At 41.5% G+C, this 26,702-nt stretch overlaps 1 protein-coding gene and 1 long non-coding RNA gene across 2 annotated transcripts in view; one reads left to right on the forward strand and one right to left on the reverse strand.

Annotated features, from left to right (window-relative positions):
* LOC128577606 (uncharacterized) overlaps nucleotides 1-8,170 on the reverse strand; it is a 57,369-nt gene extending 49,199 nt beyond the window's left edge. The window contains exons 1-2 of the long non-coding RNA XR_008377597.1: nucleotides 8,058-8,170; nucleotides 4,408-4,536 (exon numbers count right to left, since the gene is read on the reverse strand). This is a non-coding gene — a long non-coding RNA (uncharacterized LOC128577606). The remainder of the gene's footprint in view (nucleotides 1-4,407; nucleotides 4,537-8,057) is intronic.
* Nucleotides 606-2,014, forward strand: LOC128577603 (protein SET-like). The gene has a single exon (XM_053579863.1). The coding sequence runs from the start codon at nucleotides 1,008-1,010 to the stop codon at nucleotides 1,857-1,859; it is 852 nt and encodes a 283-aa protein (XP_053435838.1). The 5' UTR covers nucleotides 606-1,007; the 3' UTR covers nucleotides 1,860-2,014.
* Nucleotides 8,171-26,702: the final 18,532 nt, after the last annotated feature.

Below are 26,702 nucleotides of genomic sequence, written 5' to 3' on the forward strand. Positions count from 1 at the left end.
TTTGAAGTTTGTTTTTTTTTTTTTTAAACAAGAGAAATTAGACAGATACATGTTAGTAAATGCTAACTGGCCATATTCACATAAAAACAGTGTAATCTCTGAGCCCAATATACAGAGAAAGGAAAAAAAAAGCTAGAATTCTATGTATTACTACACAGGGGGTTAGCACCCCCCAGCTTCCAGCAAAGAGAAGGGAACAGGTTTTTCTTTTTTCCCACAGAGCTCGGTGGTGTTGATTCCATACCGTTTTTGTTGAGAAAGGAAGGGATAAAAATGAATTTGGAACAGAAATGGGTAGAGATTCTTTTCCCATTGCATTCTGCTCATGGTATTTACCCCCTCCAAAGTTAAGTTCAGAACCACGGTATAAAGAGACTTCAAAACAGGGCGATTGAGGAAGAAAAGAAAAAAAAGACTACAACTTGCTCCCAGGGACTGCAGAAATGTTTTAAAAAGGTTGGAATTCTCGCGATGACGAGGAGGTGGAGGAGGAGGCGGCTGGTGAGAACAAACAGTGAGCAAGAAAGCCCAGCCGCCAGTCGCCCGCCGCAGCCTCCCCTACGTAAGCAGGAGCCCCGGTCGCGCCGGCACGCCGCCCAAGCCCCTCCCACGTCGTCAGGCCGTGACAACAGCGCGTGCGCGAGCGAGCCAGGGAGCGGAGCCGAGCCGACCACCGCCCACCGCCCGCAGCCCGCAACCCGCAACCCGCAACCCGCAGCCGCCTGCCGCCGCCACCGTCTGCCACCGCCTACCCTCCGTAAGCAGGAGCACCGGCCGGGCCCGCACGCCTACCAAGCCCCTCCCTCGTCGTCAGACCGTGAGAGCAGCGCGTGCGCGAGCGAGGGGGAGGGAGAGCAACCGAGAGAGCGCCGGGAGGAAGAGACCGGGCCTAGCAAGCGCCGGCGCGTGTGGCGTGAGTGGCCTAAGGGGAAGCCGCCTGCCCGCCCCTTTCGCCTTCCCTTCTCTCCCTCTCTCCGCTCCTCCCACCCCAACCGCGGCACAGCAGCATGTCTGAGCCCGCGGCCAAAGTCGATCAACAGGAGCTTGGCTCCAAACAAGACAAGGCCGTGAACACCTCAGACACAGAATCGGAACATCAGGAAGTAATTGAACGTGCTGATGAAGTACAAAGTGAAATAGACAAACTTAATGAACAAGCCGCTAAGGAGATTTTGAAAGTAGAACAGAAATACAACGAACTGCGCCAACCATTTTTTGACAAGAGGTCAGAAATGATCTCCAAAATCCCACGTTTTTGGGGAAAAGCATTTGTCAACCATCCACAAGTGTCCAAGCTGCTTGGGGAGGAGGAAGAAGAGGCACTGCATTATTTGACCAGAGTTGAATTGACAGAATATGATGAAATTACATCAGCTTACAGAATAGATTTTTATTTTGATGAAAACCCTTACTTTGAAAATAAAGTTCTCTCCAAAGAATTTCGTCTGAACGAGAATGGTGATGAAACTACAAAGTCCACTGAAATCAAATGGAAATCTGGAAAGGACTTGACGAAACGTCCCAGTCAAACGCAGAATAAAGCCACCAGGAAGAGGAAGCGTCAGGAACCAGAGACCTTCTTTGCCTGGTTTACTGACCAAACTGATGCAAGTCCAGATGAATTAGGAGAGCTCATCAAAGATGATATTTGGCCAAATCCATTACAGTACTACTTGTCTCCTGGTGTGAAACGTGAAGAAAAAGAAGAAGAAGAAGATGATGATGATGACGACGACGAGGACGACGATGACGATGATGATGAAGGGGATGAGGATGAAGGTGAAGAAGATGATGATGATGAACTGGACGATGAAGACGAGTATGAAGAAGACTTTATCACAATTCTTATCCAATACTGATCAAGCCTCTGCACAAAAGGCCCGCTTGAAACTGGCCTCAAAAATCTCATGAACATCCCAACTTAGCCATTTCCCCTAAGAAAGCTACTAAGACTCTGTCAAGGTAATGCTTGCCCTTACTACAGTAAGAATAAACTCGAGCTTTGTCTTGTTAACAGGTTGTTTTGGTGGTGTTCTCAGGATCCAGCATTCAAAGGGAACAAGGGAAGAGGGCTGGGGACAGAAATCTTTGGATAAAATATGAGTAGATACCTGTGAGTAGATGGTGGAATTCATATGAATAGCAGACTATCATGAGAGGTATTTTCAAAGGGGGGGGGTCTCCCTAAGAGGTAAAGACTCAAGGTAAGAAAAACAAGGTTAAAGATAGAACTATGTGGCATCCCCAAAGAGATCTCCTGTGAAGGGCTTAAATCCATGAGTACATTTTTTATGACCACGGAAGTAAGGCCCAATCAATACATGGTTTGAAAGTCCTTCCCTCATAGGTTATAATTCTCTTTAGTATCCTTTGACCTTTCCATAAAGCCCAAATTACCTACAAATATTTGTGAGAGGGTGCTGTGAAGGGAAGTGAGGGACAAGGTCGTGGAGGGAAGTGAGTCCTGTATAGGCCCCCTCCTGCCCTCTGAGGATACTTCTCATCAGAACCACAGTTTAGTGCAGGTCTAGAACCCAGGCCATGCCCAGCTGTAGGCCAATAACATGGCCTTGGAGGATGATAGGAGAGACCAAAGGAGCCCCCTCTCTTGTACCTGAATAAGCACAGTTTAAAAGAAATATAACATGAGCCACAAATACAAACAACACATATAATTTAAATTTCTTATAGCCACATATTAAAAAAGCAAAAAGAAACAGATGAAATTGATACAAGTGTTTTATTTAGGCCAGGGGTGGTGGCTCACGCCTGTTATCCCAGCACTTGGGAGGCAGAGGTGGGTGGACTGCCTGAGCTCATAGGTTCAAGACCAGCCTGAGCCAGAGTGAGACCTCTTCTCTAAAAACAGCCTGGTGTTGTGGCAGATTCCTGTAGTCCCAGCTACTTGGGAGCTGAGACTTAACACTTAAGCCTAGGGAGTTTGAGGTAGCTGTGAGCTATGACGCCACAGTACTCTACCAAAGGTAACAAATTGAGACTCTGTGTCTCTCTCTCTCTCTCTCTCTCTCTCTCTCTCTCTCTCTATATATATATATATATATATATATATATATATAAAATTTAAATACATCCAGCTATGATCACACAGTGTACTGCAGCCTGAGTGACACAATGAGACCCTTCCTCTTAGAAAAAGGAAACAAATTAATAAATAAATAATATATCCACGTCACTTCAACATGTAATCAATATTAAAGGCATTAATGAGATTTTCTTTTGGGGGGGGCTAAGTCTCTGAAGTTTAGTGAATATTTTGAATTTACAGCACATTTTAATTCAGACTAGCTACATTTCAGGGGCCCCACAGCCACATGTAGCTCTTGGCTACAGTATTGAATGGCATAAGACAACAGAAAGGTGCCCCTGGGAAAAAACAGACCTTTGGATAATAACCCCTCATACACTGTTTCATTTAGTAGTGGAACTAGTGCTCTCTATAGAAATCCCTGATCCAAGGGTTTTGTATCTTCTGCCAGTGTCCATGAAACTGTGGCAAGCTAACTTGGTAACTTGCAAGCAGGGTCAAATCCCAGACCTTTCACACTTCTTGACATTATCATCCTATCCTTCAATGCCTAACCAAAGTCTAACCTCTCCAAGGCACCTTTACAACATAGAATATTTCATTATGATTTTGTATGGGTCTACATTTTAACATCTCCAATCCCCCTCATTGTTCCATTCATAATACTCATTAAAATGTTTGCTGTTTGATTCACTGAGTTCTGTCCCATACATGTGAAATATCAGAGACTTTCACACCATGTGAACACAGAGTCCTATCCACCCCTTTCCCACCTTCAGATGTGCTGATGGTGGATGGTGTACATACCCCACTCCTCCTTGCACTATCCTCCCTCCTCAAGCCCCACTCTCGAGTTTCCCTTTCTTCTGCTCCACACTTTCACCTTTTTTTTCCACACTTTGACCTAATTTAAAACATCAAACCAGATTAACTCAGTGAAATCAAAGCTCTTTAACCTGGAGTTACCGTATGCAGAAGCTAAAGATCACTTTTTAATGAAATCAATGAATGTCCTAATCACACTGGCCTTCAGATTGCCACAAGCAGAAAATTCTTTCTTTCTAGACAGGCTTTTCATTAAGAGGAGCTGGGAAAACTGAACATCCACAAGCAGAAAAATGAAACTAGACCTGTATCTCTCACCATATACAAAAATCAAATCAAATGGACTAAAGACTTAAACCTAAGACCTGAAACTATGATACTACTAAAAGAAAACATTGGGGAAATGCTTCAGGACATTAGTCAAAAAATAGCAATTATTTTAACCTACCCACTAGATAACACTTGAAAAGACACAGAAATAATCACTTATTTCCTAATTATGAGTTATTTTTCTTCTCTCGTTCTTCCCTTCTTACCTTCTTTTTCTTGATGTTTTTCCTTCCTTTCTTCTACTTCTTTATCTCTTGCTTTCAAGTCCATAGCACCAAACATGCATTTTTGACAGCTTTTCTTGGTGGGGTACATGGTAAGTAGCTCAAATTAACCTACAATATCAGAAAATTACAGGTTATCTTAGAAGTACAGAATTACTCTCAGACCACCAGATGTGTCTCTAACTTCACTGAAAATAACTAAAGCTTCTCTTCCACATGCCTCTTCTATGATCAGAGTTAGGGGCAAGAAGAACCCTGAACTTTGGAGAAGAACAACTTCACTGTGGTTGTCCAATAGCATGGGGAAGTTACATAATGAAACTCAAGATGTTGACAGGAATTGCTACAAAGCCATGTTGATTCTACTATGCAGTTTTGTTTTTCTTGAGACAGTCAAGTTGTCGCCCTCGGTAGAGTGCCGGGGCAGCAGCTCACAGCAACCTCAAACTCTTGGGCTTAAGCGATTCTCTTGCCTCAGCCTCCCGAGTAGCTGGGACTACAGGCACCTGCCCCAACACCCAGCTATCTTTTCTGTTGTATTTGTCATTGTTGTTTTAGCTAGCCCGGGCTGGGTTCGAACCTGCCAACCTCAATGTATGTGGCCTGCACCCTGCTGACTGAGCTACGGACACTGCCCATACTATGCAGTTTATAAGTAATCTGTGGAAGGCAGTTCCTCCCCTAAATGGTGAGTGGTGTTCAATTTTAAGGAATTAAAAAGGTTTTTTCCTCCACTCCATTCCTAAGACCAGAGCTTCCCATACTGTAGTACCAGATATTGTGTGTGTGGGGGGGAGCTCTTTACATCTTTACATCCAGGCTTACTGAGGAGTTTGAATTCAAAAGTCTCAGGAATAGAAAGGGACTTTATTATTTTATAGGAAGGGTTAGCTACCCCTAGGGAGGTGCTGGAGAAAGCACTCCACAGGGAAGATCTTGAGAGAACCGAAGGACCAGTAGAAGAGTGGAACATCCACATGAGCATGTGCTTCAATGGCTTTCACAAGGGACGATTTCCTCTATGTAGAATACAGAGGACCAAGGAAGCCATCAAACCAGAGTCACGACCTCAATCATTCCCCTTCTCACACCATCCCCCAACTCTATTGTGATTATTTCCTGAACCACTGAGTGAAGAATCACTCTATAAGAGTGCTATGAATATTTGGCTTGTGGAAGCCAGAAAGGGAAGGACTTAGAATGTACAGATGATTACCATCCTCCAAGTTCATCAGAAAGTCATTGGCCCACCTTCAAAGTAAGAAGTCTCAAACAGCCAATTTAGATGAACATAAAACTGTCTTCTCCAACCTTTCCATTCCCAAGAGGGGTAGCTACAGACCTGCTCTTGGATAAGAAAGTAGTGAAAAAGTCAAACTCACCATGCCCAACCAAACACCAGCCAGGTGAGGCGATGTCTAGATACAAGTAACTCACATATTCCTGATGACAGGTGTGTCTCTGTGTGGAAAAGTAGGCATCAGGCTTACTCAGCCTGATCTCATTTGTGCTGTGTATTTGTTAGGGTTTTTTACGGCACAGATTGCAAAAACTCTTCCTTTTGTGGGGAACCCTCTACCGTCAGACCCTAGCTCCCATGATGAAGTCTAGGAAGTGTCGATATATTTAGTGGCATGCTGTTTAACTAAAATAACACTTTTTCAATAGCAAAGCTTTTTCAGTAGAAAAAGCACTAACTAAAAATGATCACTTCATAGCCTGGCACAAGCCTACAAAACTACACTTTGAGAAGTGCAGGTCTTGGGCCATGTATTCCCTCTCCATAGTTAGCATCCTGATAGCTGTATAGATGCACATGACCTGAACTCAGCAACCAGATGCTCCTACACAGGTCTTTAGATCTGGAAGTAGAGAAACAAAGCTGAAAGGACAGTTGAGAAGTGGTGTGTGATGGTGTGAGCATTTCCAAAAGACCTGCAGTAGCCTAAGCATTGAGAATCCACAAGTAGCAGCAGCATCAACTGTTCCAAGTTGGTGCAGCAGTGGTATACTGAACGGACGATAGCATGCCGTATCATTCACAACCTCTCTTGGTTCCTATTGCCTTCTGAGCCTGGTTATCCAGCCTATCTTTTCTTGACTTGTCCAAAAAGTGACAACAAATTCCTTTTCCTTTTACATGCAGGCAACAAAATTCTTTGTTGCCTACACCTAAGAAACTTGACCAACAAACTCTTCAATAGTCTGCACAGATGACTAATGATTCCTGTTCAGGTTCCAAGCTCACCAAACAACTTTATGATGGCAATTTGGCTTCTCATATATTTTTTTTGGACAAGAACTTTATTTAAAAATAGTGGAAATAAAAGGCAAATAAACATCTATATTCACCTCATTTTAGAAAATATAGGCTTTAAAGATAAAAAGTAAGCTTCCAAACTCAAAGCCAGAATTGAAATTCCATCTCACAGCAATGTTTAATAACATCCAACCAACAGATTGAATATTGTTATCATTATTGAATATTGAACAGATTTTAAAGTTGTACAATAAATTTTTAAAAACTTTTTCTAGTTTCTCCTCTTCACCAGAAAACAAAAAATATAAACTGATGAATTAACAATAGAAAGTTAATAATAATTTCAGAAAAAAAGGCACATCCAAGCAAAACAGTAAAGGCAACTTGTAAAATACAGTGTTACAGTTCTACTGTGAATAATGAATTGACTACAAATAAATTGCTCTGAAAAATTTCACAGTATAAGAGGAATATTCTGAAAAGCCAGGAAACACCATGTCTTTGCTAGAGTGTTATTCTGTTCCTAACGAATAAGGTCCTAAGGACTGGGTAACTGGAAGAGCTCACTTTACACCAAGTTCCCATCCCAAGGTCCACTGTGGCTTCTCATATATAAACTAGAGAGTCTGGGTTTCTTGTAACTATGTTTCTCATTGAAAATTCCTTAATTGGCATTTGGTTCTTAAACTTTAGTGATAAGCAGGGATAATATGACTTTACTCCAGAGAAAAAGATTTACTCTCTATGTGCTGACAAAACTGGATTTCACGTGCTACAGTGCTAACACCCAGAACATGGGGATTGTGGCTAATTCACCACAGTATAGATACCCTATGGGAAGGACCGGATAGCCACATGGCCCTTCCCAGGTGAGTTTTTCTGCATATTTAGAACTCCTATATTACCCTTTGACACCTGGGCTCACTTAGCCCTATGGCTTCCTTATAGAGTTGTTGGAGGCTAAATCAAACTTATTTACAGTATTCTAAGTCCAAAACAGGAAATGGATTGAGTAGGTTCGAATGAAGCTCTTAGGAGTTTGTAGCTTGCCAGCTAGGCAAGCTATGAATCTTGAAATACACTCGTGCACATGTGACACATTTATATTGTTTCCCATTTGTCACCCATAAGCATCCCATAACAAAGCCATATGGAACAAAATCATTATCAAAAGCAATCTGCATCTCCTTATTGACTACACCTCATTAATTTCTCACTTGAGTCTCTCTAAATTGTGTCATTGAATATTTATTTGTTTGCTTTTCTTTAAACATGAGTCATGATAATAATTATATCATCTTATATTTATGGAATTATTTATAGTTTTCAGAGAATAGTCCCACCCAATGTCTCATTTCATCCTCACAATTACCTATCTCTAGAAGTACGTCTAGCCTTAGCCGGGCATTGTGGCGGGCGCCTGTAGTCCCAGCTGCTCGGGAGGCTGAGGCAGGAGAATCGCAGAAGCCCAAGAGCTAGAGGCTGTGAGTCCTGTGACATCATGGCACTCTACTGAAGGCGGTAAAGTGAGACTCTGTCTCTACAAAAAAAAAAAGAAGTACGTCTAGCCTTTAAAAAAAAAAAAAAAAGAATAGCCCCAGGTCACATGGTTATTGCGCAGCTGAATGTGGTTTTGAACCTGAATCTTATAAAACCCAACAATCCAACACGGTGCAGTTTCCTGCCATTATCTGGAAAATTCATGGCAATTCTAAATTGCGTAAGGATTACCTTAAAATACCGGGATAAAAGTGCTCCAAAATATTAAAATATTACCCCTCCACTGTCAACATAGTCACTAGATAAATTATCAGTGTTGGCATCATCTTACTTTTAAAAACAAATAAATCATCAAACAATCTTCTTACAAATCTTAAATCTCTAAATAAATAAATTTAGGATCCCCAACAATGCTATTAAGCAGTCAGCCCTTAGTTTGATATTTTATATTCTCATGAAGCTACAGATTATCTCTTCGTTGTCAGTGCAATGTCAGCATGTAGTCTATGTACAGTACTTTGCACCCCACAGTGCTTTTATGTGCATTTTGTTAAATTCTTACAACCACCCCCAAATGGTGTTCTCTCATGCAAGTGTTTTTATTTCCATTTTGCAGAGGAGGAAAGTGGAGCTGGTGACAATAAGAGAAACTTTCTCAAAATGACTCATCCCAGAACTGCCACGGTCAAGACTAGTTCCAACCTCAATGATCCCCATCCCTTTCACCTGCGCAGCATAAAAAGAAATGAACCCCATGGGCACATTATATTTTCCCTAAGCAAACAAAAGGCATGACTTCACAGCCTTGGCAGACAGCATCTTATTTTTCTCTCCATTTCCTTCACATTTGCCTCCACCAAAGGGTTAATACAAACCTGTTCTTAACAGATCTTTTTCTTCCAGCTCACTTTATGGTATAGTATGAGGATTACATTTTTGAATGTATTTAAAAGTACTTTGTAATCATATACAGCATGAGCTTATTATCTAGTAACGTGTCATTATAAAAATTACAAGTTATTCAGAAGCCAAGTATAGTTTCTTTGCTCCTCCCTTCTCCCCTCTCCCCCCTCCTTTTTCCCTCTCCCACCCTCTATCCTAAAACATTCAGAGCAAAAAGCACTAATCCCTAGAATCAACAGCCAACATAGATACCATAGGACAAAAAAGGCCAACACAAAATACCAAAGTGCCCCAAGGCACATAAACAATCCTGAGATTGGCCTAACCGCAGGACAGGGCCCTGGCTGAGTCCATATTTCCTCGTCATAAAGCTGAGTCCATATTTCCAACCCTGATTATCTGTGGGATAAGTTAAGTGATGAAAGACAGTAAAATCAATGCAATATTTTGCATTGTTCCACTACCCCTCACAATCACATATGTAATCCATTAAACTCAGATAAAATACTAACAAAAAAAAAACAACAGAACTTTCTTTTAGAAGACAAACTCAGCCTCTACCTACACATTTCAGCTTTATGGGATCCCAGAAAGAGATGGTCTCCAAGATCTTTTGGCATTGCTGAGGGAAAACCAAGTATGGCAATAGAAAAAATACTAGCCTTTCTCAAACACAGGTTATGACATGGGCTTGTCCATGTGTTAATTCATTCCTCAATACAAACAACAGTCCTAAAAGGATATTATAATTCTAACCTACAGATTAGAAAAATTGATGTTCCAAAAAGGAAATAATGGGCAGCACCTGTGGCTCAAAGGAGTAGGGCCCGGCCCCATATACTGGAGATGGTGGGTTCAAACCCAAACATGGCCAACCAAAAACTGCAAAAAAAAAAAGTTAGTAACTTTCCACAGATCTTTGTTTTGTTTTGTTTTGCTTTGTTTTCTTGAGACAGAGTCTCATTATGTCGTCCTTGGTAGACTGCCCTGGCATCATCACAGCTCACAGCAATCTCGAACTCCTGGGCTTAAGTGATTCTCTTCCCTCAGCCTCCCAGGCAGCTGGGACTACAGGCACCCGACACAACGCCCAGCCATTTTTTTGTTGCAGTTGCCATTGTTGTTTTAGCTGGACTGGGTTCTAACCTGCCAGCATCAGTGTATGTGGCACCAAGCCTTTCCACAGGTCTTCACCACCAAAGCTAAGAAAAGATGGGGTGATGGAAGGAGTGAAGTGGAAAGACAAAGATGAAGGTTAACAGACAATGGAACCCGAAACAGAGAAGGAGTGATGAAAGGAGTTTTCAAGTGCCAGTCCAGCAAGGAAATCCATTACATAACCAAGACAAAGTCAAACACTAGAACTACCAAGCTAGAAGACCCTCCATGTCAAAGTCATAGCAGACACTGACCGCAGCACAACCCACACTTACCATTTTCATGCACGTCAACCTGGCTTCTAACAGCAAGCACCTGCATGTCTCTGCCCTTGGACTTTCTCTGGCTACTCTCTCTGCTACAAACACTAGGGGTTTGATATCCCCCTGGGAATAGCACTCAACCAATTCCTGCAGAGAATGAATGGATATATACCTAGACTCTCAAGTGACATGACTCTGAACTGAAGGTTCTACAATGTTTTCCCCCCCATTCTCCCCACCCCCACCCCCATGAGACTGCAGAGTCCAGTTAGCCACAGCAGCACTTGGTTTAATAACCCAGCTATCTTCTTATCTCTGCCTCACTTTCTCACACCCTTACCAGTGTTTCTTGGGACTAATTTACCAATGATCTATTTGCACGTAATCTTGTCTCAAGATTTTCTTTTTGGACGCACACACACTAAGAAAACAGCCTATCCTACGAATTGAGAACAGTGGCAAATTTGTGTTAGCATCAAATATCTACTTCCAATAAATCCATGCAATAGAATTCATTCACAAACTAGTCTGCAAAAGATGAGTTACTATGTAACCAACTGCCTGGACTGCACTTGCTGGTAGTTAATCTGCAGAACATGAGCCACTTCCCATTTTCTCCTGGCCGAACATTGCATTTTCAGAAATCCCCAAATGTGTCTCACATAACTTGCAATCTCTGCCACATGAACTGGCCTCTGTCCCCTGTCTACGGCTTCCAGTGAGGGCTGCCATCACTTCCTCAGAGTTCTTACACTGATGTCACACCTAGTGCCAAAGTGAGGGAGAATAATGTCCCCTTAACCACCTTGGTCACAATTCCTCAGATGGATGCCAACGTGGTAATGTTAGTGCTGTTGTGTCACATAAACCCTTTGTGGAAAAGCTTCTCTCACCTCTGCTTTCTACAACCCCTTTAATCACAGAGTTCCAACATGAGCCCATGTGGCCACTTTGGGTTTTTTTTTTTGAGACAGAGTCTCATTTTATCACCCTCGGTAGAGTGCCATGGCGTCACAGCTCACAGTAACCTCCAGCTCTTGGGCTTAGGCGATTCTCTTGCCTCAACTTCCTGAGTAGCTGGGACTACAGGCACCCGCCGCAACGCCCGGCTATTTTTTTTGTTGCAGTTTGGCCAGGAGCAGGTTTGAACCCTCCGCCCTTGGTATATGGGGCTAGCGCCCTATTCACTGAGCCACAGGCGACACCAGATGTGGCTACTTTGGATGGCATATCCAAGATAGACCCCATGCTGTCCTCTCCAAAGTCCTTTTCCATAATCAACCTTGAGCTCTCTTATTCTTATTCCTCCTCAAACCTGCCTGCTTCCAGACCTTTGGTGCCCCAATAATCATCCTTTCTCAGGTATGTGTGAATTGCAGGGCTGGTTACAGCCTAGACATAAGCAGGAATCATCACATCACTTACTATCTAACACAGACATGCTTTATTTTTACCTGGCTAACCTAAAAATAAGAGCCAAAGTGATTCTGAACAATGAAGTCAATTGGATACAGTGATGAATTTAATAATTCCCATGATAAAGACAACTCTGTAATGTGTACTCACAGACTCAGTGACTTTCATTCTCTTCTGCCCGAAACCCTATAACCTTTTCTAAAGAACATAATGTACCTCCACTTTGCCCTGGAAATTTTGCAAAGGTTTTTGGTCCAAACTCAAACTTCTGACCTGATTATAGACTTGGGTAGCTGATGGGAGAAATCAGAGATCCAGGAGTTTTGAAGTGTTTCAAACAGAGTGTAATTGGAATGTTAAGAAAAAATCAAGATGTAACAAATTGAACACAGAAAGACATGAAACCAGAAAGATAGAAATCTAATGCCACATTCTCTTTTAAATCCCTGCACACACACATGCATGCACACTCATGCATGAGCACACAGAATCACTCTCTCATTTGAATAGGTATATGACTTAAGCAATGTAGCTAAGTTGTAGAACTAGACTCTCTGGATCAAGTGGATCAAACTGAGATCTGCCATTTACTACTTGGGTAATGAGGAAAAGCTACTTACCTTCTATGTGGCTCAGTTTTCTCATGTGAAAATGGAGGTAATAAAAATTGTTTAATGTTTTAATGACTACCTATTTTTAAAGTGCTTAAAAGAGTGACTGGATGGGCGGCGCCTGTGGCTCAGTCAGTAAGGCGCCGGCCCCATATACCGAGGGTGGCGGGTTCAAACCCGGCCCCGGCCAAACTGCAACCAAAAAATAGCCGGGCGTTGTGGTGGGCGCCTGTAGTCCCAGCTACTCGGGAGGCTGAGGCAGGAGAATCGCTTAAGCCCAGGAGTTGGAGGTTGCTGTGAGCTGTGTGAGGCCACGGCACTCTACCGAGGGCCATAAAGTGAGACTCTGTCTCTACAAAAAAAAAAAAAAAAAAAAGAGTGACTGGCACAAAGTAAGCACTTTATGTAATGGTATGTATTTTGCCTTCTTCTGTGTTATTTTAGCTACCTGTACATTCTCTCTTATCTTTTCTAATAAATTTTAGATGTGAGATAACAGGGATTCTAGCTTCACCCTGACACTCCTCCTCAAGGGCCTTCACATTTGCATGATGTCTAACACAAAAGGGCTATAGAATTTTATATAATTTAGCGTCCACCAACTGACATGTCCTCTAGCTCCACAGGGAATATTCTTATCATGATACAAAGTCACAAAAACAAATTAATTCAGTAAAACAAAATTAGATAAAAAAGGAACTTGAAATGATATGCAGATGTACAACTAAGATGAGGGCTCTACTGTAGCTTATGTAATGGTAGGGACCATGTCTGATACCACAAAGATTCCCTTACCCATTTCAATGATGCCTGAGAAGATCCTGTTTCCTTGTATTTCTGCCAAGGTAAGCTCAGAATATTCTAATCGAATACTGACTACAAAACTAAGTAGAAATGAAAAATCCAAAATCCATTAAAGGCCGGGAGCAGTGGCTCATGCCTGCAATTCCAGCATTCTGGGAGGCCAAAGCGAGTGGAATGCCTGAGTTCACAGGTTCAAGATGAGCCTGAGCCAGAGGGAGACCCAGCCTCTAAAAATAACCCAAAGTTGGGCAGTGCCTATGGCTGAGTAGGGCCTCATATATCGAGGGTGGAGAGTTCAAACCTGGCCCTGGCCAAACTGCAACAAAACAGCCAGGCGTTGTGGCGGGCACCTGTGGTCCCAGCTACTCCGGAGGATGAGGCAAGAGAATCGCCTAAGCCCAGGAGTTGGAGGTTGCTGTGAGCTGTGACACCACAGCACTCTACCAAGGGCAATAAAGTGAGACTCTTGTCTCAATAGCCTGGTGTTGTGGCGGGAGGCTGAGACAAAAGAATCACTTGAGTCCAAGAGTTAGAGGTTGCTATGAACTATGACCACAAGGCACTCTCCGGAGGGCTACAAAGTGAGACTCTGTCTCAAAACAAAACAAAAGTAAAAATCCATTAAGGTGGTTGGGTGCCTTGGCTCATGCCTGTAATCCTAGCCCTTTGGGGCATCTATGCAGGGGTATCACTTGAACTCAGGAGTTGGAGACCAGCCTGAGCAAGACCAAGACCTCAGTCTCTACTAAAAAAAAAAAAAAAAAAAAAAGAAAAATAAGTCGGGTGTGGTGGCAAGCACCTATAGTTCCAGCTACTTGGGAAGTTGAGGCAAGAGGATCACTTAAGTCCAAGAGTTTGAGGTTGCTGTGAGCTGTGACACAACAGCACCCTATCAAGGGAGACAGAGTGAGACCCTGTCTCAGAAACAAAAAAGATCCATTAAGTAACGAAATAATGTGTTCAGTTTACATGTACCAAGTGGAATAAGCTCATCTAAATTTATCAAAAGTACAATCTCATAGAAACGAATAAAATACATTAGTTGATTCCTAATGCTCTACCACCCTTCTCCTCACAATGATAAAAGCTACTACCATTTACTGTGTACATAATCTGGGCTACACACTTTAAATATGTAACAGTCCCTTCCAAGTTAAAATTACAAACTAAGAGTGCATCTACTTTTGTTCCCTCCCCAAACCATGCCAAAATTATCAAAAAGTGATTTAAGTGGGGGAAGGGGAAATAAAAGGGTAAACAACATCAAACTTTTGGAAACTGGGGGAAACAGCACTCAAAGTTCTGGAGGAGCTCTTGGAAAACAATACTATGACTAGTGAATTTTACTGAACAGGCTAGATAACCTAATATTTTCCATTTCAGGCTTCACGTGCAATGAAATGGTCTATGGTAAAGAACAAAATCTTCAATGCCTGAACAGAGAAGTAAGATTTGATGACTTGTCAGAAAATGTTAATTCGATCATGACTGAAAGTAATTATTTTCCTGTCAGTATTAATACACCACTCAGATATCTTTAGACATTTGTGTATTGCACACACAAGTTTTATAGCTTTAAAAACTATTTGCAAAATTCTCCTGGCCAAGGATCTATTCTACTAATATACTATGTCCAGCAAACTTAAGTAACCACAAAGACTGGATTGTAACTCTCAACTGTATCTATATACAATGAAACATAGTTTCTAAAATACCTTAACTGGTTCCGTGCCCGTTACTCATTGGCTAGAGCGCCACCGCATTGCTCATTGGCTAGGGTACCACCACATACATCGGGCTGGTGGATTTCAACCTGGCCCTGGCCTGGTAAACAACGACAACTACAAAGAAAAAAAGAAAAATAGTCCCAGCTACTTGGGAGGCTGAGGCAAGAGAATCGTTTAAGCCCAAGAGTTTGAGGTAGCTGTGAACAGTGACGCCACAGAACTCTACTGAGGGCAACCGAGTAAGACTTTGTCTAAATAAATAAACAAATAAATAAATAAATAAAATATCAGAACTAATTTATCCCCTTATGTTTAAAACCTGTAGCTCAAGCAGATAGGGCACCAACCACATACACCAGAGCTGGTGGGTTCGAATCCAGCCCAGGCCTGCTGAACAACAATGACAACTTCAACCAAAAAAAAAAAAAAAATAGCTGGGTATTGGGGCGGACGCCTGTAGTCCCAGCTACTTGGGAGGCTGAGGCAAGAGAATTGCTTAAGCCCAAGAGTTTGAAGTTGCTGTGAGCTGTGATGCCACAGGACTCTACCCAGGGCGACAGCTTGAGACTCTGTTTCAAAAAATAAATAAATAAAATCAAAAATAAAAATAAAACCTACACATGATCATGGCCATTAACCTAAATCTGAGAAATACATTATCCATGAATTAACTTAGTCACACATTTATATGCAAACATGGCAGGAAATATTCCCTCTCCTTGAAAGATACATTTGTAAAAAATATTTTACATTCTAGAAAGCAAGTTGCTATGTTTATAAATATATGTCTATTTTCTTAGGTACTAACACCATTTGCCTATATAAATTGTCCACATGTAAGACTTCAAGATATTATTTATTAAACATGTATGTGTTGGACCAGTCAGGAAATTTCTGATTGCAAGTGACAGTAAAACCAACTCAAACTCCCTTAAACTAAATATGGAATTTACTGGCTAGATTAGCTGAATAGTCCACAGAACAAATTCTAGTTGCAGTCACTGTTATATCAGACAATGTCGATGTCTTATATTCAAGACATCTGTGTGATATCTCCCAGATAACTCAAAATGTAGCTCCTGGTTGTTTGGAAGTCCATGATAAGTTATTTAACTATCACTAACAGATCCAGTGTACAAAGTTGGGGAGACGGGGCTATAGAAAACAGGACTACCCTAAAAACAAACCAGCTCCCAGCCAGGCATGATGGCTCATGCCTATAATCCTAGCACTGTGGGAGGCCCAGATGGGTGGATTGCTTAAGCTCAGGAGTTCAGAGCAAGATCCTGTCACTACTAAAAATAGAAAAACTACAGCCTTCTGTAGTCCCAGCTACTGAAAAGGCTGAGGCAAGAGGATCTCTTGAGCCCAAAAATTTGAGACTGTCTCAAAAAAAAAAAAAAATTATCTTTTCCAATACTGCATGGGTCATGATTTCCTGACACTCATACAGCTTGGATTGCTGGCTATAGGCAAAGGAAATTCTAACAGTAAAGTTCCAAAATACCCCCAAGTTGAGATGATTTTCTCTTTCTTATAAAGCTGTTAGTGACCACAGAAAGTCGCTAACTAGCAGATTCCAACATCTTTGCTTATTTTCCTACAAACTCCCCCGACAGCTTTAGCCTCAGGAGATATGATATCTTGGCTCCAAGATGCCATGGGTGACAGTTTAATCAACTTCTTTGCTACTAAAGAATAGAAACTTCCAACTTCCCAGCCAGGGGTGGGCAATCCCCACTGCCCCACACTCATCTTAATTACCCAGTTCCACATCTTGGCTCTGTTACCTGCTTACTAAGTTAACACTGAGTCTGAACAGTGTACTCTACCAGGCTAATCAGAAACCTCCTGACATGCTAAGTCCCTTAGGCACCACCACAAGCACTTTCCTTTTTATTCAGTTTTCCCCTCATTTTCCTATTTCAAAGAAACACAAGGAGAGCCCAAGGCAGGCCCTTTAAGCCCAACTTGCTTTTTCCTTGCAAGAACTCGGATTTTCTCATGCTAGGTCTGTGACCCCCTGGTTAAGGAAAGATCCATAACTGGATCTTTCTCAGCCCTACAACACAGCAATTTTGGCATTGTGTCTTGGAAAGACAGATTTTATACAAAAAATAAAATTCCATCATGATGTCGTTGCCCGAATTGCTGTACCAGGTGCTTGTCTTCAGAAGTTAAAGAATGAATTCCCAGACAGAGAGAACCGGCAGAATTTGTTTAGGGGCAAGTAGGGCAATTTATTTATTGAGAGATGAGAAAAGAAAACAAAGCCTCTGGCACAGTGGAGAGGGGTCCTGAGCAAGTTGTCACTGACAACTAAGTGTTAAAGTGATTATATATGTTTTCCAACCGTATCTATCTTTCTCATGAACTGGGGAATGGAACATATGTTCTGTTTTAACTTCTGGTGCCAGGAGCCTAACTTTTTTTTTTTCTTTTTTAAGACAGAATCACACTCTGTCGCCCTGGGTGGAGTGCCATGGCATCATGACGCACAGCAAATTCAAACTCTTGGACTTGAACAATCAACCTGTCTCAGCCTCCCAAGTAGCTAGGACTAAGACAGACGCCATGACGCCCAGCTAATTTTTCTACTTTTAGTAGAGATGGGGTATTCACTCTTGCTCAGGCTGGTCTTCAACTCCTGAGCTTAAACAATCCTCCCCACTTGGCCTCCCAGAGTGCTGGGATTAGAGATGTGAGTTACTATACCCAGCCAAACTAAAATTTAAAGTTAAAACTTAATCTACTACTGGTTCGGCAACTGAAGCTCAACGGCTAGGGCACCAGCCACATACCTGGGGATGAAGGGTTCGATCCCAGCCCACAGCCAGCCAAACAACGACAACTATAACAAAAAAAAAAAAAAAAGGCGGGTGTTGTGGCAGGTGCCTGTAGTCACAGCTACTTGGGAGGCTGAGGCAAGAGAATTGCTTAAGCCCAAGAGTTAGAGGTTGCTGTGACCTGTGACGCCAAGGCACTCTACAGAGGGCAACATGGTGTTGAGACTCTGTCTCAAAAACAAAAAAAAACTTAATCTACTATATATGTCGTAAGACTTATATAAACGACAGGCCACAAGCCTCTCTGGTCATTTATGACTGATGAAATACCTTGATGTGGTTCAAAACATATACACTCCTACCTCTGTCATCAAGGCTGCTTAGGGCAGGTGTTCCTTTAACCCCGGCTGCCTCAACTTCCCTGTGCTACTATTCTTGTGTCAATGTTGAGGTCTTACATGGGCACAAACAACTCAAAGCATTTCACCTAGAATGCAGAAGTGCTGTCTTCACATCATTTCATTCAACGTTCACTGAACACATGTTGAACACCACGCTATATGCATCCTCTTTTGAAGGACATAGAAATGAACAAGATATGGTTCCTGTCTTCTGGCAATTTACAATCAAACAGTAAATGTACTCCATTTTAGGGGACCTGCCATACTTCATGAAGGAAGTAATGTGTGAAAGACAGACAAGGAGTTTTGCAAAGGATTTGAGAAGAAACATAAGGAGTACTTTCAGACTGGGAGAAAGAGCATTTGTAAAGGTACAGAGAATGGTAGATTTAGCATGTGATTAGGAAGTGGTGTGTTATTTGGTTTGACTGCATGTAGGATTCATAAGTAAGAGGTGGCAAATATGTAAGTAGGACCAATGGTGGAGATGTGGGGAGTTTGAGCCCTCCTTTGTATGTAAAATGGACTCAGTGAAAGACATGTCTCAAGATCCTAGTTTCTGTAAAGTATGAGATGGCATGGTAGTGAAATATATGTCCACAAATTCTCTAATATGTATTTTGCACATATCAAAGGAAGGGAGGAAGAGAAATAATTTTCCAGAGAACAGACTGTGGTGGTTTCAGGGATACATTCACAAATTCTTCCATACTCTATCCTTGAGAAAAGGAACTTACTTCCCCTTTTCCTGTCAGTCATACTTAGTGACTCTCTATTAATGAATACAATATGGCAGAAAAGATGAACTGTCACTTTCAAGATTAGATTATAAAAAAACCTGCAACTTTCATCTGGAGATTGTCATGCTTTCTCTTGGATCACTTTCTAAAGATGAAGCCAGCATCCACACGCAAAGACAGCCCTGTGGAGAGGCTCACGTGGCAAGAAACTGAGGCTTACTACAAGCCATGTGAGAGGTCTGACAAGGTGGCTCATGCCCGTAATCCTAGTATTCTAGGAGGCCGAAGCAGGAGTAACCCTTGTGCTCAGGAGTTTTGACACCAGCCTGAGCAAGAGCAAGACCCTGTCTATACTAAAAATAGAAAAATTAGCCGGGGGCTATGGTAGGCGCCTATAGTCCCAGCTACTTGGGAGGCTGAGGCAAGAGGATCACTTGGGCCCAGGAGTTGGAGGTTGTGAACTCACAGCCCATAGCTGTAAGCTTTGATGATGCCATGGCACTCTAGCCTGGGGGACAGAGCGAGAAATCCTGTCTCCAAAAAAGAATGAATAAATAAATAAAGCCATAAATAAAAATCATGTGAGTGACCTTGGAAACAGATCTTTCCCCAGCAAAGCTCAGATAACTGCAGCCCAGGCTAACACCCTGATTGCAGCCTCATGACAGATCCTGATCCAGAATCACCCAACTAAGCTTTTCCTGGGCTTCTGGACTATGGAAGCTGTGATTTTGTCATTTTAAGGTGTTAAATTTGGGGTCAAATTTGTTATGCAGCAATGGATAGCTAATACAAATGCCCTACAAGGAATAGAAACCGGAGAAGGCAAAGAGATAAGTTAGGAAAGCTGGCATTAGGCAAAGCAACCAATAATGAAAATGTAAATCAGAACAGTAACAATGACTACAAAAGAAGAGATCTATGCCCAGGGCTTGACAGAAATGTAATTCACAGGATTTATGGGCTAATTAAATTGGAAGTAGTATGGAGAAAAAGAAATATTATAATGCTCTCTCCATGCCCAGCTGAGATGACTATGAAGATGGTAATGTCATCAGTGAAAAATGGAATACAGAAAATGAAGGACATGAAGCAGATAATGGTAAATGGATTGTATGTTGCCATAACTGTGTCTTTTTTTTTTAAGCATGTTAACTCTGATGCACTAGGTGACATCCACACAGAGAAATCCATAAAGCTATCGCAAAATAATATCTGGTACAGTTAGAACACAGTTGATTAAGAATAGAGATCAAGGGTGGTGCCTGTGGCTCAAGTAGGACGGCGGCCCCATATACCAGGGATGGCAGGTTCAAGCCTAGCCCCAGCCAAAACTGAAAAAAAAAAAAAAAGAATAGAGATCAAGACCTGGTGCAGTGGCTCATGCCTATAATCCTAGCACTCTGGGAGGCCCAGGCAGGTGTACTACTTGAGCTCAGGAATTTGAAACCAGTTTAAGCCACAGCGAGACCTCGTCTCTACTAAAAATAGGAAAATTAGCTTGGTATTGTGGCAGGCACCTGTAGTCCTAGCTATTTGGGAGGTTGAGGCAAGAGGATTTCTTGAGCCGAAGTGTTTGAGGTTACTGTGAGCTATGATGACACCATGGCACTCTACCCAAGGTGACAACGTGAGACTCTGTCTCAAAAAAAAAAAAAAAAAAAAAAAAAAAAAAAATATATATATATATATATATATATATATATATAGATCACGATTCAGTCATTAAGTGAGATGGGGTAGCAAGGCTATAAAGTACCTTCCATACTTTCAACTCTGTATATGCATGAATATAAGGAAGAACATTCACAATCAAAGAAAAGTTCAGGAGGTCAGAGAAAGGGAATTTAGAAGATAAAAGACTGAGATCAGACTGGTTGAGGCAGGAGGATCACTTGAGGCCAGAAGCTCAAGACCAGCCCAGGCAAAGTAGTAAGACTATATCTTTGCAAGAGAATTGCCTAACCCCACAAGCTGGAAGTTGTGACGCCACAGCACTCTACCAAGGGTGACAAAGTGAGACTCTGTTTCAAAAAAAAAAAAGAAAGAAAGAAAAGAGATGGGTAAAATGAAATTGTAGAAGAAGGTCTTTTGTCATTGGGATCATTACAACTGAAGAAATCCTTCCTATATATATGTCAACAGGGTATTCTTTTTAAAATTAGCTTGTATATGATAAGGAGAATAATGAAAACAAAAAAAGGAATATTTTGGGATACTTAGTTCCACTGTTAACAAGGTAATGAAATAAGCAAATGATTCAACAATAATGTAATCAAGAAGCCAGAAATCTGAAAGTAAATAAATATTCAAAACCTTCTTATGACACCTTATATGATGAACACCTACCTATGGAAGTTTGTCTTATTTGCATAAAAATATACATTCGTATATGAAATAGGATACATCAAGACAGCCAATTTATTCATTTAAATAAATAACAACCTGAGATGCCTTAAGCAAACATTTGAAAACACATCAAAGCTTCAGAGTCAATACAGAGGACTCCAAGGGAAGAATTAAAAGCCTCAGGGAAAGTTGTGCTGCCAAAACTAGACTGATAATGAGCTGAAGTTTGAAATTTTGTTCTTGCATTAGTTAATGCATTTAGGCAGAAACATTGCTTAGAGAAATTTATTTCAGGGCTGCTAATAGCCAAATGTCTTTCTCTTTCAGCCTCTGCACAATTACAAAAATCCTAGTCCCTCAAGTGCCCTACTTTAGGTGGAATAACCTTAGAGTTTGCCTTCTCTGCGTAAGATCTTTATTTCTCTGCTTGCTTGGCAGTCAGAAGTGGTCATGTCCACCTTGAAAAGCATCAAATCATTTCTGCTTCAGCAGCTGAGAGTCCCTCAGCACACTGGTCCAGATTTGAGGAGCTGGATAATTATTCTCTATTGTAAAAGCAACCATTTGTTGGATATTTTTAATAAGAAACAAGTGTGGGTCTTAGCTAGCAAACTTAAAGATGCAAGAAAGGCCGTATTCCTTTATTGTCTTTAAGTCGCCCTAAATTGGACTATAAGCCCTAGCTCCTCTTGGCTTGCAGGAAATCCAGTCTTAATCATTTGTGCCCACTTCCCTTCCTTCACTCCTAGGCTGTAAAATATACCAACACTAAACCAGTAATCAGTCATTGGTCTAATGTGTGTAGAGCTGATAAGTCCAGTAAGTCATGAGTTACAATTACTTCCTATCTACAGAGATACATAAATTCATCAGGAAACAAAACAGAAACTTTAGAAATCCCCCTTTGCTATCAATAGCAGTGCCATGGTCTTGTTCTAACCCAGGCGATACAGCTCAGACTTTTGCTTACCCTAACTCCACATTTTTACCTAGAAAAATATCCATGTTTCTAGGCCCTTGTTGCTATGATGAGGGATGTAAGCATGGTCCTAGGCTAGGACCATGGGAGTGGAAGCAAGACAGTATAAAGGACAGAAACAAGGAACCAACCAGGCCATACAGCAGCCCAGAAGTTTAGTCAAAGTGTATGGAGGGGTCTTGGTCTGGTTGAGCAATCTAGTGGTGAGTGCCAGGGAACTGGAAAGAGTCCATTGGATGGAGCAGTTAAGGAGGTCAATGGTCACTCTGACAAAATTCAGAGGAGTGACAGGAAAGGAAATCCGATTGAAATGGGCTTAAGACTTAAGAAATGGATTCAACAAGTTTTGTCTGTTCTTTTGAAAATGTGATAGCTAGAGGTGATTTAGAGGTCTGGCAAGGCTTGCTATAGCTGGCTTTTTCGGGGAGGAAACAATAGCTTGAGTATCATTAAAGGCTACAGGGAAGGAGCTTGATTGAACACATAAGAAAAAGAAGTATCAGAGGAAGCTGTATCTTTATTCTAGCGAAGATAGGAGAGAAGAGACATAAAAGCACAGAGAAAAGGGCTGGTTTGTACAAAGAGATGGGAAAGGGATGTCCTCTTATGAACACAGGAAAGGTGGCGAGGGAGGGGGCCAACTTAGGTAAGTTTGAGGTCATGGAGTTGTGGGAGTTCAAACCTCAGGGCATCATTTTTTTCTGTGTAGCATAACACAAGGTTATCTGTCAAGACTTTGGGTAAGCAGAGAGTTTGGGGCAAGAGAGAGACTTTAGTTTCATTTACTTTTTCTGGTTTGGGACACAAATGTATAGTAACCTCGCTAAATCTACTATCTTTTTAGGGTTCTTTTAAATTTTCTAGATTCATAGTCTACATTCAAATAATGGTAGTTTACTTTTCTTACTTTATACACGTAAAAGTTGTGCCTCTTATTTCTTTTACTTGCTTTATATGGCACTGGTTGCAGCTGGGACTACATTATTTGGCAAGCGATTCCCACACCACACAGAAGCTATAAATCAGGCTCTACTCCTTGTATGGGGCAACCTGGAAAAATTATTGAATCACCACATTAATCTTGTGCAGTTAGAACTTTGGATTTTCTGGTTATTTTAACTCAAAATATAATATGTTAAAATATATATAGCTTTCTGACACTCAAATATTAGTATACTTACCCTTTAAAAATAAAACAGCCGAGCACAGTAGCTCACAGGTTTAAGACCAGCCTGAGCCAGAGCGAGACCTCACCTCTAAAAATAGCCAGGCGTTGTGGTGGGCACCTGTAGTCCCAGCTACTCAGGAGACTGAGGCAAAAGAATCACATAAGCCCAGGAGTTTGAGGTTGCTGTGAGCTATGATGCCAGAACACTCTACCAAGAGTGACAAAGTGAGACTCTGTCTCAAAAATAAGAAATAAAAATAAAAATAACACAAACTATTGCTGAGCAGTTTTTATTGATATATAGCACAACTCTTAAACTATTCTTTCTCCCAGACAAAAATTTTACAGTGACTTTGATTTGTTCTTCATCTACAATCAATATGCAAAATAGCATTTCAGAAATGGAGTTCTGAGCCAGGCCCAGCAGCTCATTCCTATTATCCTAGCACTCTGGAAGAGTGCGGAGGGCAGAATGCTTGAGGTCAGGAGTTCGAGATCAGACTGAGCAAGAGCAAGACCCCGTCTCTCTAAAAATAGAAAATATAGCTGGGCATTGTAGTGTACGCCAGTTCGCCCAACTACTCAGAAGGCTGAGTCAGGAGGATCACTTGAGGCCAAGAGTTTGAGGTTGCTATGAGCTAGGGTAATACCATGGGACTCTAGCCTGGGAAACAGAGTCTGAGACTCCATCTCAAAAAAATAAAATAAAATAAAAAGAAATGGAGTTCATTGGTTCAACCACGGCCCAGACATCTATTAAGCTCCTGACAGTGAATTCATGTACATAGCACAGGGACAGAGTAAGCTAAATAGCGGGAACACATATAGTAATGAGATAAGTAGAAATACTGGTGACTAAAACTAGCAAACATCCTCTTATACACTGAGCTACAAATCCATTTGCTACAATGTCCTTATTCCCATCCAAATATACAGGTAGCCATAAAGTTTGTGCACAATTTAGAAGTTTTATACATATATATTATATATAACTATATATCTCATGCAGAATTTGGGGATCATTTTTACTATCTTTGCATAAGACTTGACATTTCCTGTTCTTCAAGGTCTACACTCGGACAAAACAGTGACAAATTCAAATGATGTTCAAAAACTTAGGATTCATTTTCTTTCTCTAGAAATATCAATAGTGTATTTCAATAGCTACTATTTGCTGTGCAAATATAGGTATTACATGGCAGGCATAATGCGAAAGACTTCCTACCTCATATAATCCTCACATGGCCTTGTGATTAGATGTTGTTCCCTTTACATGGTGAGGAAAGAGATCAGAAAGATGAAATAACTTGCCGCATTTCTATGCTGCCTCAGCTTTGTTCAATTTTTTTTTTCCTTTGGTAGAGACTGAGTCTCACTTTATTGCCCTGGGTACAGTGCTGTGGCGTCTCACAGCTCACAGCAACCTTCAACTCCTGAGCTTAGGCAATTCTCTTGCCTCAGCCTCCAGAGTAGCTGGGACTATAGGCACCCGCCACAACGCCCAGCTATATTTTTTGTTGTTGTTGCAATTTGGCGGGGGCTGGGTTTGAACCCGCCACCCTGGTATATGGGGCCGGCGCCCAACCCACTGAACCACAGGCACCGCCCAGCTTTGTTAAATTTTTAACTATTCTGCTGTGTTGGCCTGTGCCCTGCCTCTATTCAGACACCTAATGACAATACCAACAGGAACAGATGCTCAAGACTGAAATTGATCTTCACCAGTGTACTAGAAGAAAGGTTCAGTCTTAGTCTCAAAATAAAGATTTCCTTACAAATAAAAGCTCTCATTCAATCACAAATACTCAGTGAATATCTGTCTATGCCAGACCTTTTTCTGATTATTAAATTAAGATTAAAGTGAATGGGGCCAGGCACAGCGGCTCATGCCTATAATCTTAGCACCCTGGGAGGCTGAGGCAGGTGGATTGCTTGAACTCACAACTTCCAGACCAGCCTGAGCAAAGAGCGAGACCCCACCTCTACTAAAAATAGAAAAACTGAGGCAAGAAGATTGTTTGAACCCAAGTTAGAGGTTGCTGTGAGTTATGATTCCATGATACTCTATCCAAGGTGACAGTTCGAGACTCTGTCTCAATAAAGAAAAAAAAAAAAAGGATTAAAGTGGATGCTACTCACTGGATAACTTACTACTGTATTAAAGAGAATGAAAAGGAGGAAAATTGTAATTTAGAATATTCCCCTTAAGTATTTGCAGGGAACTCAGCTTGAATCTAAATTTGGTTCACCAATGAAATCACGTGTATTTAGACTCTTGGGAGGTAGAATATGGGGTCCTCGGGGTTTTATAGAAATGTGCCTTTAAGGAAATTGATTCTAAGGGAAGACATTCATACAGAAAAATTAGGCACTAGGACAGTGGGTAAGATCAGAGAAAGAGGTGAGTCTTCAGATCATCAAGATTTCTGATACAGTCCTAGAACCAAAGAGCTGAAGTGAAGAAGCAAGCAAAACCCAGAAGAGCTGAAATGCCAGTTATCAATTGAGGCAGTTCCATTCGTGGACAACAGGACCACTGCCAGGGCTCCTGCAGCAAATGGAGATTGTGCTTTCCTGGCAATCATTAATGCCCTCAGTATGGGACTTGGGCAGCTTAAAGTCAAATATCACCTCTGGCCTTATTTTGGAAACCACCAATAGTAAAGCAGCTGCCATAACATTAGCAATATGAAGAGATTTTCCCATACAGTTCTGGAGCAGGATAGGAGATAAACATGGGTGCCCCAGCATGGCCAAGGGAGCTAGTTCATCAAGGCTTCATGAGATATTGCCCTAAGATTCCCAAGACTACCTGGAAGGAATTAGAGAAACCAGAGTTCCAACAGAGTGCTGAACATGGAGGCTGAGCCTGGGAACTTGAATGCATGCTCATTTTCGGCCAAATTGTATTAAGTAAATTTGTCATTTTGCAGTATGGGAAGATGCATGAAGTCTTACCTTATGTGCAAAATGTGAAATAATTCATAACTTTAAAAATTCCCAAATCTCACAATTCCAAAGTTGCATGACCAAGTAAAATTCATATTGAGTTTATCCAGTAGGGCCACATAGTACAATCATGTCAGTTGTTAAACAGAAATAACGCTCCTATTAGAATATTAACCTGAATTGTCTGGGTTTTGAATTACACAAGGTTTATGAGCTTTTTTACTGGCATTTTAGCCTACTCAACCTCCAGGACAGTATGGCAG

The sequence above is a fragment of the Nycticebus coucang genome, chromosome X (genome assembly GCF_027406575.1).
Source record: "Nycticebus coucang isolate mNycCou1 chromosome X, mNycCou1.pri, whole genome shotgun sequence".
Taxonomy (NCBI): Eukaryota; Metazoa; Chordata; class Mammalia; order Primates; family Lorisidae; genus Nycticebus; species Nycticebus coucang.